Source organism: Parus major, chromosome 26 (genome assembly GCF_001522545.3).
Source record: "Parus major isolate Abel chromosome 26, Parus_major1.1, whole genome shotgun sequence".
NCBI lineage: Eukaryota > Metazoa > Chordata > Aves > Passeriformes > Paridae > Parus > Parus major.
Window position 1 is genome coordinate 5,435,866 of NC_031795.1, and position 12,166 is coordinate 5,448,031.

Below are 12,166 nucleotides of genomic sequence, written 5' to 3' on the forward strand. Positions count from 1 at the left end.
CTCTGCCCTGCTCTGCCACTGAGATACAAACCCCACAAAATGACACCGGGGAGGAGAAACCGAAAGGAATTAAAACTCCAGAGTTAAAATGAACTCCGGGCTCAGCCTGCTGCCCCCAGGACATCCAGGAAGGTTTGGTGTGGAGTCACAGAGATGCTGCAGGGCTCCCCTGAGGGCTCAGGGGGATCTGGGGAGCTGGAACAGAGTGGGATTTACCTCCAGCTCCCGCAGCACAGGGTGGTCCTCGATGCCCGGGAACAGCACGCGCATGGCGTAGGTGCGATAGTCCAGGTAGGGGATCCCGGAGCGGTCCAGGTCGCTGGTCAGCTCATTGATGTCTGTCTGCAGCTCTGCAAAAGCTGTTCAGGGCCAGAGAACAGGACAGGGAGAGCTCAGCACCCAGAGGCTTCGGGAGAAGGTTTTGGGCAGGGCTGGCTCGGGAAGGGACCCCAGGGAGCTCGGCCACCCTCGGACACTCGGTCTCAGCAGCAGAGGGAGGGAGAGCAGGCGCTGCTCAGAGCAGAGACTGAGAACAAAGCTGTGCTTCATTTGTATGCAGTTCACACCTGTGCACACACACCTAAAACACCTTTAAAGGCTGCACAGAGAAACAAGGATCTGTTTTCATAACTTGGTGCCTCCCCTATTTTCCTTTCTTCTTGTTTTCCTCCTCTATCAACAGTTGCCAAGATAATCAAATCTGATGCAGATCAAATCTGAGCTGCTGCAGGGGTCAGGAAGGGATTTATCCCTCCTCTCCTAACACCGTGTTATACAGCTGGATGTGTCTCCTCGTGTTTCCTCTCCAAAGTGTGACACGCTGGCTCAGGGAAGCCTCTGTACCCCAGCTGGGCTGTGCCAAGCCAAGTCTGTGATTTCTCCTGAATATATCTCAATTTTTGCCCTGTGCTTTCAAGGCTACCCTTGAAATCAGCTGAACAAATCCAATGCAACTCTCTCTCACTATAAAATATGCAGCTATTTATTTTACTTTGATTGATCAAGCCCTTTGCCAGGTGGGAGGATGTAGGAAACAACAGCAGCAGCCCCCCAAAAACCCACCTTCACCTGTGGGGAGTGGGGGCTCAGCTGCCCCCATGCAAGGGAACCTGTCCATGTGGAAACTCGCAAGCAGCAGCTCTGGGTACTCCAAATAACACCCAAAACTTCACAGAAGGAAATGCTTGAGGAATTTCTTCCTCCCTCCCAAGCCTGCTCCTCCTGCTCTAGGCTTTCACTTGGGCTGGCCCAGCTTTCCAGCCCTCCTGCCTCCTGTTTGGGACCCACGCTGTTATTTGGGGCTCTGAGCCCCCTCTGTCCCCCTCTCTTTTAAAAATCCCCTCACTCAAAAGCCACAGGGCAAGGGGACACTCAGCAGGGCTCTGTGGGGCTCGTGAGTGTGAGCCAGGATCAAGCTTTAATCTCATTCTCTGCACATCAGAGCCGTGTCTGCTGCTCACACGCTGCTGGCTGCCACCCTCCCGCGGTGGGGCAGGCCTGGGAATCCCACGGGAAAGGCACAAAACCCCAAAGAACACCCACAAATCCCAAGGAACACCCATAAAACCCCAAGGAGCACCCATAAAACCCCCAAGGAACACAACAAACCCCAAGGAGCACCCACAAAACCCCAAAGAACACCCATAAAACCCCAAGGACCACCCATAAAACCCCAAGGAGAACCCACAAACCCCCAAGGAACACCCATAAAACCTCAAGGAACACCCAAAAACCCCAAGGAACACCCACAAAACCCCAAGGAACACAACAAACCCCAAGGAACACCCAGCCAGCTCCCACTGCACCCTTGGGGCTGAACTGGGACCCCAGCCCTGGAGCTGAGCACCCTGCCCCGGGCAGCACTGACCCTCCTTGCACTCCAGGGCCACCCGGGACTCCAGGTTGTCCATCTGCATCTGCAGCCTCTTGAGGGTGAGGTCGTTCTCACGGGACTTGCGCTTGTAGGCGATGAGGACGATGATGACGATGATGAGGAGCAGCGAGCCGCCGGCCGCGATGCTGACGATGGCGGGCAGGGTCAGGAGGCTGTCGGAGACGATGCTGACGGAGCCAGGGGAGAAGATGACCCCCCCAACACGCACCTGCAGGGCACAGCACAGCTGAGCAGCAGCTTGGGGAACCTCCCTGAGATCCCTCAGGAAACACCGAGCCACCTCTGCTGAGGAGCAGAAAACCTTCCAGCACAGAGGGGGCTGCTTGTGTGAGCACAGGGAGGCTTCAAGCGATGATAAATGTGCCAGCCCTTCACTATCTGGGCTTGCTCTTATTATCTGATGGCTCCATTTGACTTTCATTTTTTAAGCTTTCAACTCCTTTTTGTAAACCATGGGCATGAACAAGCCCCTGATCATTCCCCTGACAAGAAACCAGAGTGACTGCAAGGACAGAGCAGAGGAGGGAGCAGAAAGCTCCACGTGAAAGCTGTGGAGCAAACAGGCTGGAGTTAACACCAGCACAGGCTTTTCTTGGATGTGCCCTGGCCACAGATGTGAGCAGCTCTCAGCCAGGTTGCGCTTCTGGGAGCCACACTGTGATAATCTGAATATGTTTTGGATGCTGAACTTCAAGGGAAATAAATCACAATTACAATCTCATTTGGGCTCTGCTCAGGCAATTCGGCAGCTGGGGTTTGGTCTGTGAGAGCAGCAGAGGAAGCAGCGATGCCCAAAGCCAGAGCAGAGGGAGGCACTGACTGCTATCCTGGATGAGGCTCTTGATCCAACACTCCAGAGTTCAGATGTTCCTGGCTCCTGCTTGGCGAAAAGGCAAAACCTTTCCATCCACTTGGCCGGCCAGTTCTGTCTCCATGGGCTGAATAAATCCCTCCAGGAGGGAGAACACTGGGAATGGCCTCAACTTCATCCAGAGGAAGGCTGGCACCCAGTGCCAAAGGCACTGCCAGAAAGGTTTGTTCCTTCTAGAAGGCTGAGGGGCATTTTCCTCTCAGGGAAGGACAAAGTCTCTCCATGCTAACCCACATCAATATTTTACTTCCAATTAGAGATGCATAAAATCTAAAATCCTACAGGGGATTGTGTAGCCAAGCCAGTCAGGGAGCTGGAGAAGGAGGAGAAAAGGGGGGAGAGGAGAGGGGAAGGGGATGCTGGTGGGACATTGGCCCCTCACCATCACTTTGTGCTGCCCGGAGAGGGTGGGGGGCTCACACAGCAGCTGTGTCTCGGACACGGTGACGGCACAAGGCGTCTCCCCGATCAGCACCGTGTAGTTGAGCTTGGCTCCTCCCGGGGCGGGCGGGCACAGGTTCCTGCCCTGGGGACACGGGGACACAACAGAGATGCAGCACCTTCCTCCAGCTTCCATCTCATGCAAACAACGGGGCTGTCTTTAGGGCACCCCCTCCTCCCTCCCTCTGGGGTTTTTGTGAGCTCCCCAGCGCTGAGCGAGGCTCTCCTTTACCTTCAGGATGATGGGGGAGCCCGGCTTCTGCTCCAGCACCCCGGTGGAGCTCAGCATCTCAAACGTGGGGTTGGGGTAGTAGATGAACTTGGTGTCGTTGTAGACCAGCAGGGACTGGACGTTGTTGAAGATGAAGCCGAACTCGTCCGGCCGCTCCACGGCATCCAGCCCCGGCCGGTACTCGGCGCTCAGCGGCGGCGCCAGGCAGGCCAGGGCCGTGGCGTTCACCACCTTGCACACCTGGAAAAGGGGACATTTCAGAGACACAGACTCTGCCCTGAGCCGGCCTGGGCTGCTCTGCTGGCCGGGAAGTCCAGTGGATTCATGCTTTGCTGGAAATGTTTAATCCAGCCTCGATGCTCCCTGATCTCAGAGGTCTTTTCCAACCTCACTGATTCTGGGAGGCATTACAGCTGTGGTTTGGGGTAATTTGCTTCTCCTCCAGCCAGCACGAAGGCAATGGGGTGGAGATGGAAGGTGAGCCCAAAATGAGCCGTGTTTCAGCGGAGTTAAAGGCTCACACAGCAGCTCTCATTTCTTTTCCTTTATTTTTTCCCATTTCTTTCCACTTCCCTCCTCTCTAGCTCAGAAACAGACCCACGGGGAATACCTGTTCCCTGCTGCAATGGGTGATTAGAGGCCATTCCCAAATGCCAGCGAGGGAGGGAATGGATCCTGTGACTCTGGTGGGCAGGAGGGAACATGAAGGTCATCTCCTGCTGGGCTGAGGACACCCACAGCTCCTCCAGCCCTCAAAGCAGGGAAATCACTGATTTATGGGGCTCTTGCCTTGTAAAGCAGCAAGAGCCCAACCATTTGGCCTCCCTCCATAAGTGAAAGATTTAATTTCGCTCAATTTTGTGTCTTCAGAATTATTTTTGTAGCACTATAACTGCAATTGCTAGCAACAAAATTAGATGTCTTTTTAAAAAGAGCTCAGATGAAAAAGGTCTTGAGGGGGAGAAGAGGAATAGGAAAAGACCGCTAAGTGATTTGCCCTTTCCAAGATAATACAGACTCAGTCACAGAGATCACTGCATAGAAAACAATATATTCCAGTTTTACTTGGCCAGAATAATTTCTGAGGTCCTGGAGGTGCAATTCTTACTTGTAGCACACACAGGAACCTCGCTTAGTCCCCATTTAGCTGGGGGTTCGTCCCAGCTTCTCACTCATGGGCTGAAACAATACAGGTAGGGGAAGGAGGTAAATTCACATTTTCGCGTGCCAAATTCCCTCTTCCCGGTGTTCCCAGTTTGGGGGAGTGCAGGAAACACCCCCAGAGCAGCTTTTGCCATGCAAACCTCCCCAGGGAGGCAGCCCTGGCAGCGTTCCCCACCCAGGGGGAGGCTCCCAGTGCCAGCCCCTACTCACGTTGACAAACTCCTTCCCGTTGTGCTTGACGCGGATCCGGGGCTCCTGGATCACGTCCAGGTTGGAGCCAGTGACGGTCAGGGGTGTGTGTCCGCTGTGGGGAAGCCAGGACAGGCTGCTCAGAGTGGGCTGGGCTGTGCTCAGGGCCTGGCCTGAGGTGCTGTGGGGCTCAGGCACCCGTGGGGTCAGGTTTGAGAGGATGAGCTCAGCCCAGGGGTTTCAGCAATGTCCCCGTGATGAGGCAGCGGCAGCAACCCCGCTGCTCACACTGCCCTTTGATTAACATCAGCTTCTCCCTTTCTTGTGTTCCAGGAGCACAAGAAGGAGCCTCTCGTGAGCAGCTGTGCCCTTCTGCAGCAGAGGGGCTGATCTGCCCTTAGGCTGTGCCCCCAAATTCTCGGTGCAGGGTGTGCTGTCGCTGCCTGGCTGAGCACAACCCCTCTGGTAACCCCAGGCCTGACCTGTGGGAAATGCAAACCCCAGGAATGCCCAGCCCTGCCCCGTTCAGGATGCTGGGTGGGCTGTGCATTTCCCAAAGGCCCTTTTGTGGCCTGGCTGTGTGTGAGGAGCCCCAGAGCAGAGGAGAAGCACAGAGGCGCTGTCAGAGCTGTTACCTGGCGATGCTCCACTCGGGCTCGATGTGCTGCACCTTGGGGTCATCGATGTACTCAAACAGCAAAGTCCTCTCCAGCTGAGCCCTGTCCACGCTGACAGAGACCTGAACAGCCCCCAGGCCGTGGGCTGAGGGTGCTGACACACAAACGATCTCGTTCATGGATCGCCTGCACAAAGGGAGACGGGTGCTGTTAGTGGGGTGGTGGTGTGGGGGCAGGAACAGCCTTTGTCCCATCCTGGGGCAGCTCAGATAGCTCAGATCTCATTCCCCTCTCCATCCCTGAGCCCAGCCTGGTGCCTGGGGAGCTCCTGAGGTGGGCAGGAGGGTTTGGCATGGAGGGAAGGGCAGGGAGCTGGGCAGGGAGCTGTGCACCGAGCTGTGCCCATCGCGAGAGCAGCGCAGCCGCCCTGAAATCCCTCCTTGTGCCAAGCTCCCCCTGAACCCGCTGCCTTCTTTCTGCTGGGCGTGCGAAAACAGATGGCTGCCTTTTAAATGGGATGCATGAGCTCAGTGAAAAGCCAAATTCTTCCCCTCCCCACCCCAGAGCACACACCAGGCTCTTGTGAGCGGCACAAAGGCCCCGCGCAGCCCCTGCCTGGGGAGGGCGATGGCACCGGCACCGCTGCCTTGGGCTTTGTCTCCCGTTCAGAGCGGGGTGACCTCGGCTCGGCGCTGGCTGGCTGGACACAACAGACCATCTGCTGCCACCACAGCCCCAGAAAAGGTGGAGGCAGCGGCGCAGGGAGGCACTGTCAGAGCACAAAGGCGCCGGTGGGTGGAGGGATGGAGAGGGGAATGAGATCTGAGCATCCAGAACAGAGCTGGGAGGATCCACACGGCTCCTTGGATCCTACAAAAAGTGCTGGAGGGACATCCCTGGCAGGCCAGTGTTCCTGCACAGCCACCTGTGGTTGTCTTTCCTGTCCAAACCTGTCCAAAACTGGCCTCACAGGACAGTCTGTGTTCTTTCTGTGGCTCCTTCGGTTTTGGGTTCTCCCAGGGGAGAGGGCAGGCAGGTCTGCAGCACCTCACTGCCAGTCTGGCACTTAAATAAAACCTGGCACTCCTGAATGGGCAACCTTCACCTTCCTCACCATCCTCAGGGGCTTTGGGGGTGCCTGAATGGCTGAGGCTCGGGTGCAGCCATGTCCCTGCTCTGCTTCCAGCAAAGCTCTGAGCCTGTGCCTGGCAGGGGGACAAGGTGTGGGCCCTTTTTGGGGTCCTTACACACTCCCTGCCCTCCCTAAGGAGCATTTCATGCACCATCTCTAAGGACATTTAGGAGGGCCTGGAACAGCAGGTACCACAATGCTCCCAGCTCACACCTTGGCATCCCACCCCCCACAACTGAGGGAGAAATCACCCCCTGAAACACCTCAAACCATTACATCAATGGTACTTGACCATTTCTGTTGATGCAATAACACCCCCACCCCTTCCTGCCCTGCTCCTTTTCCTTTTCCCAACCTCACTTGGTTCTATCACATCCACCTTGGTTTAACTTAGCCACGAAGGCTTCCTTGTGTGAGGAGTGGGATTCTCCAGCCCCTGTGCTGAGTCTCGGGGTGATTCTGTGCAGCCTGAGGAGCTCCCAGCCCTGCTGCAGCCCTCCCTGCCCTGCTGCTGCCCAGCCCAGCCCCTGCCCTGCCTGCCCAGCTCTGGCACGAGCTGGGAGTGACGCAGGGCTGCTGGCAGAGCAGCTCCCGGCTCCCTGTGATCAGCTAATTAGCTTTCTGTGCTATTATTATGTCGTCATGGTGAATCTACCCACTCCTCCGATCAGAGAGGGGAGAATGGGGGAAGCTGTAATTAGAGGGAATCTCATTAGGAGCTGCTTCATCTCATCAGGCTCCCCCACACCCTGGAGTACAATTGGAGTTCATTGCCTCAAAAGAGTCCAGAGCAAAGGGAGAGCACGGCGTGGCCCCACGTGAGGAACCGGCTGCTCAGTCCCTGCTCTCACCCTGCTGAGCTCCCTGCTGCAATTGGAACATCCAGGTGTGATAAATGAACTTATGAATAAAAATTCGTAAAAGCTTCAATAAATATATCTGTAGTTATAATAATAATATAAGAAAATATAAAATATAGTGTGGCAAAGGATTCCTCCCTAGATCCAGTCGGGAATACCCATTCAAGAGATAACAATTGGCACCGGGATAACGATCCTAGGCACCCATCAGCCTAAGAGAATAAGCAGGACTTGGGCCATCAGGCTGGACAAAGAAACGAGCCAGGACGAGATCCTCATCACCGGACCTGACCACCCCGCCTTGCAAGCCACAGTTGGGGAAGCAATCAAAATGGACAAAAAAAGAAGCCCAGCCGGACCCAACCACTCCGTCCTGATGGCTCATCCCAAGATGAAATCAAGGAACACCCAGGACCTTTTTACATATGAGGAGACTCTGCCCAAACGTCTATTGATTTAGTTCCTCAAACCCAGGAAATCCATTCAATCAACCATCAAGGATCCTTGGTGAATGGTGCTTACTTGGAATTTAGCCTCAGGACACAAAACCCCTATAAAAACCCAGGGCAGAGAACCCTCGATCGTGGATTTGGGAAAACCTATACTTTTGGGTATAGACCCCTGTCCACCCAGCGCTGCGCTGATTTATTTTATTGTGTTTTTTTCCTTTCGTTATTTGTTTTATTGAAATTGTTTTATGATAAATTGTTTTCATATTTAACCTCATTTTGCCTTCGCATTTATAACACAGGGAACCCAAAGCAGGTCAGCAGCTGCAGGATGCCTGGATCAGCTCTTTCAGGGATGATATTCCAGGCTGATCCTGCCTTTGTGCTGGTGGTAACGCTGTTCCTGTCTCTGAGGGAGCCATTTGGTGTCGTTGTTTTGGGTGTGGGAGGAAATGTTGGTGGGTTGGTTACACTGCTTCCACCTGGAGCTGCCCTGGAAGGTCCTGGAATGTCCTGAGCACCGTCCTAGGCTGGATCCAGAACAAGCACTGCTGATAGCCCGGTGTGCTCCCACACCTGAACGCCCACAGCTCCCACATCCAAAAACCTCTCGGGCTTTTGGATGAGAAATTCACCTCCAGGGATCTTTGCTTTCCCAGAAACTTCCTCAGTTCCTCCTGGGCAGCCTGAGTGAGGATCTGGGATCCAAAGAATCCCTTTGGATCCAGGGTGCCACCCAGGCTGTGCCCAGTGCCAGCAGGGTGGGCAGGGCTGTGTACTGATACACACAGATGGAAACCAAACATCTCTTTCTTAACTAAGCCACAGGGAAACCCATTAAACCCTGCAAATGTCAACTCTGTGTTTACACTGCTGGGGGAAAAGCAAATTTGCCATGGAAATCCCAGCAGAGACTGATGGCTGGGCAGGTTCCTCAGAAGGAGGTGTGAGCAGACCTTGCCTTGCTCTGCCCTGAGCATCCCAGACTGTTTTTAGGAGATCGAGGCACCTGCAACATTGGGGCTGCAATAAAAGCAATGCAGGTCTGTGAGGAGAGAAAGGAGATATTTCTTATAAATGTTCCATTTTCATCAGGGCAGCCAGGCTGGGGGCAGGAACTGATGACCAATATAAGCATATTTCCATCACAGTGGTGTTTCACTGTGATTTTCAGAGCAGTAACTGTTGGAACAGCATTAAAATGAAATAACGAACAGCACTGACACCGATGAATCCCTCCCTTGCCATGCAAGCCTCCATCACAATTAAAGAGAAGAGGGTTTCATGCAATAAAAGAGGGAATGGGAGCCTTAGGGGCTCCCAGATGGATTTTTGCACATTCAGCTCCAGCAGATCCCTGCTGGGGCAGGAGCAGGAGGAGCCTGTGCTGGTCTCTTACTCGTGGAATTCGCAGGTCTGGTTTCCCAGGAGCACGGACACGCGGCTGCCCGCCCCGAGGTAGTGGCCAGAGATGGTCACCATGGTCCCTCCCGACTCCGGGCCACGGCTGGGGCTCAGGAAACTCACAGCTGGAGTCTGCAGGAAGGAAAGGACACACTCAGTGCTCCTGCTGCAGCCAGGAGCTGCTGTGGGTGCCTGTGACAGCACAGAAGGACATCCATGGGTGGCCAAGGCCAGGCTGGATGCATCTTGGAGCAACCTGGGAGAGTGGAAGGTGTCCCTGCCCATGGCAGGGGTGGGACTGGGTCTTTGAGGGTCCCTCCCAACCCAAACCAATCTTTGATTCCATAATCTCTGTTCTGGAGGTGCAAAGCTGGACCCAAATGCTCCGGGAGCCCCGGTTATTCACAGGATGAGCTCTTGATCCTGCAAGCAGGGCCACCAAAAATCGTGCAACACCAGGGAGAAAACCCCCAGGGAATAAAAAGGCAATTGCAGGATTGTGCTGTGGAGCTGAAGCCCCTCCATGTGGCACTCTCAGCTCCCGGGGCACACACGCCTGTCCCCCAGCAGGACACTCACCACGAACATGTACTGCTGCGCCGACTTGGCCGTGAACTCGGGCTTGCACTCTCCGATGCACAGGAGCACTGGGCCGGAGCTGATCCCTGGAAGCGCCTGCCCCATTTCACAGACGATCCTGGAAGCAGAAATGCCGCAGGGAAGCTTTGGCAGCAGGTTCCAGCAGTGCCCTGCACAGCTCCACGCTGCCTTTATTTCTCCTTCCCTGCCCCCACCTCTTTAACTTTGATATCTGCCTCTTTGGAAGAAGTTAATTACTGAGTCTATTTTTACCCCATGTAGTAATTTAAAGGAAAAAAAAAATCAAAATTAGACATAATTATTACAAGCTGTAAACTCCAGAGCAAAGCAGAGCACTAATGGCAATATATTAGCCAGTAGCAAAGTGAGTGCGAAGTCCTCAGAGTAACAGATGAGTTCATTAAGGGAACAGCTCACACTGCAGACTCCCAGTTAATCAAAACTGGAGAAACCTGCTGGGAGATGATAGAGACAGCCCTGGAGAGCAGCTTCTGCTGGGGGACAGGGCTGCCTGCCACAAACACGCTGGTGGAGCGTGGCCCTGGGCTCCTGGCATGGTCCAGCTCAGCTCCCCGAGGCTGGGAAAGCTGCAGGGCCAGGGAGAGCTGCTGGGGTTAACCCTGACTGATCACTGTGGATGAACAACCCCCAAATCCCAGGGCACGGGGGATGTGTGGCACCGGCTGGGGATGGATCCAGAGGATGCCAGTCATGCCAGCAGGTTTGGGGATGGTTTTCAGAGGGGCATCAGCTGGCAGAGCTCTCCAGATGGACCTGGATGCTGCCTGCTCCCACAGCAATGCTGCGAAGATAAATTCAAGAGCATCCCTGCAGGCACTGGGAAGCTGAGGATGAGAGGAACCTGCCCCAGACTGGAAATGTGAGAGGGGGAATAACTCGCCTCAGGACTGCAGACTTGAAGATGGGCAATTTGCCTGAGGGGTGAAAAGCTGAAGGTAGGAGTAACCTGCCTGAGGCTGGAGGTGCAGTTCCACCCATGAGGAGATCCCTGTGTGGATCTGACCCTGGGAGTGGGACCAGAGAGGAGCCAGAGCAGCTTCTCCCTGCTGAGGCTGAAGAGAGAAGCGCTCACTCCTCTGCCTATCACACAAAAAGACATAAAAGGCCCCAATTTGGGGAGGCAGCGTTCCAGCTGCCTTCAGCAGCATTAAATTCACCGCAAATAAAAAGTAAAATAAAATAAACCACGAAGACTGAAGGAAAAAAGAAGCTGCAGCTCGCGTGCGCAGGTGATGCCAGGAGGCCCCATGAAATACACACAGGCTGGTAAAGGGAGGAACGTGCTCGTCCTCATTGCTGCACATCAAAAGGGGCTGCCTGGAGAGCTCTGCTGCCTTTGGAGAGCAGGGATTGAAGCGTCTCAGCTCTGAGCCTTCCTCTGCCACGTGCTCCTCGCTCTGCCTTTCAACCAGACATCGCCCCTGCGCCTCTCTGCCTCTTATTCCTTCACCTCTCCCTCATCCCTCCTCCTCCTCCTCCTCCTCCTCCTGACCAGCAGCGGGGAGAGGAGGCCACTCTGAGCTTGGGGCCAGGGCAAACAAAGCCTGGGAAGTGACTCCAGGCACCCCACGGGCAGGAGAAGAGAGGGGAGGTTCTCTCTGCCCCAAGGAAACACCAAATTCTCATCTCTGCCAGCAGAGCAGCAGCTGCAGCCCAGCCCGGGCAGGGACGGGCACGGGACAGGGCACAAGTGACCGGGTACACCTGGTCCGAGTCCTGCTCCCGGCCAAATCCCCAGCAGGTACCTTGTTACAAAACGCTGCATTGGCAGAGCTGTAGGGTGCTGATTGCCGGGCTAAGTGGCCCTTTCACCAACATTAACCTAATTGCTGGCTGATAGATTGCGGGGCTGGAGCATATGGCAGAGTCATTACAGTCTTGGAATTCAGTCTGCCCACAGAAGCCTTAAGAGGGTCCTTTTATCTGTATTCATCTTTAAAAGGCAGCTCTCATGCAAACGCTTGCTGTTATCTGCCCAGGGTAAATGTTTTAATGATGTTAACAAACTTTGAAAGCTCAAGAGCCGTAATTAGAGTCATGATTATAAAATCAGGGTTTCATACCATCAAAGGGGGATAATTTCATAATCTTACAGCCTTTATTTGAAAAATAAAGTATAACAAAGTACTGCTCAGCAGAACAGCCCCGACTGCTCGCAGTGATGGGGATCGGTGCTTGGAGCCATTCCTGCAGCAGCCCCAGGCACCGTCCATCCCGAGATCCCAGATTCCCTGGCACCCTGCACTGACCCTCGCTGCTCCAGAGGGGTCAGCAATGCCCCTTCTGCCTTCC

The 12,166-nt window shown here is 54.6% G+C and overlaps 1 protein-coding gene across 2 annotated transcripts in view; it reads right to left on the bottom strand.

Annotated features, from left to right (window-relative positions):
- The window catches only part of PLXNA2 (plexin A2), a 146,630-nt gene that overhangs the window by 20,143 nt on the left and 114,321 nt on the right, over positions 1-12,166 (bottom strand). For both annotated transcript variants that reach the window (XM_015650707.1, XM_015650708.3), the window contains exons 14-21: positions 9,833-9,950; positions 9,249-9,385; positions 5,427-5,594; positions 4,813-4,906; positions 3,439-3,678; positions 3,148-3,291; positions 1,868-2,102; positions 217-359 (exon numbers count right to left, since the gene is read on the bottom strand). In XM_015650707.1, coding sequence (XP_015506193.1) covers positions 217-359; positions 1,868-2,102; positions 3,148-3,291; positions 3,439-3,678; positions 4,813-4,906; positions 5,427-5,594; positions 9,249-9,385; positions 9,833-9,950 — 1,279 coding nt within the window. The remainder of the gene's footprint in view (positions 1-216; positions 360-1,867; positions 2,103-3,147; positions 3,292-3,438; positions 3,679-4,812; positions 4,907-5,426; positions 5,595-9,248; positions 9,386-9,832; positions 9,951-12,166) is intronic.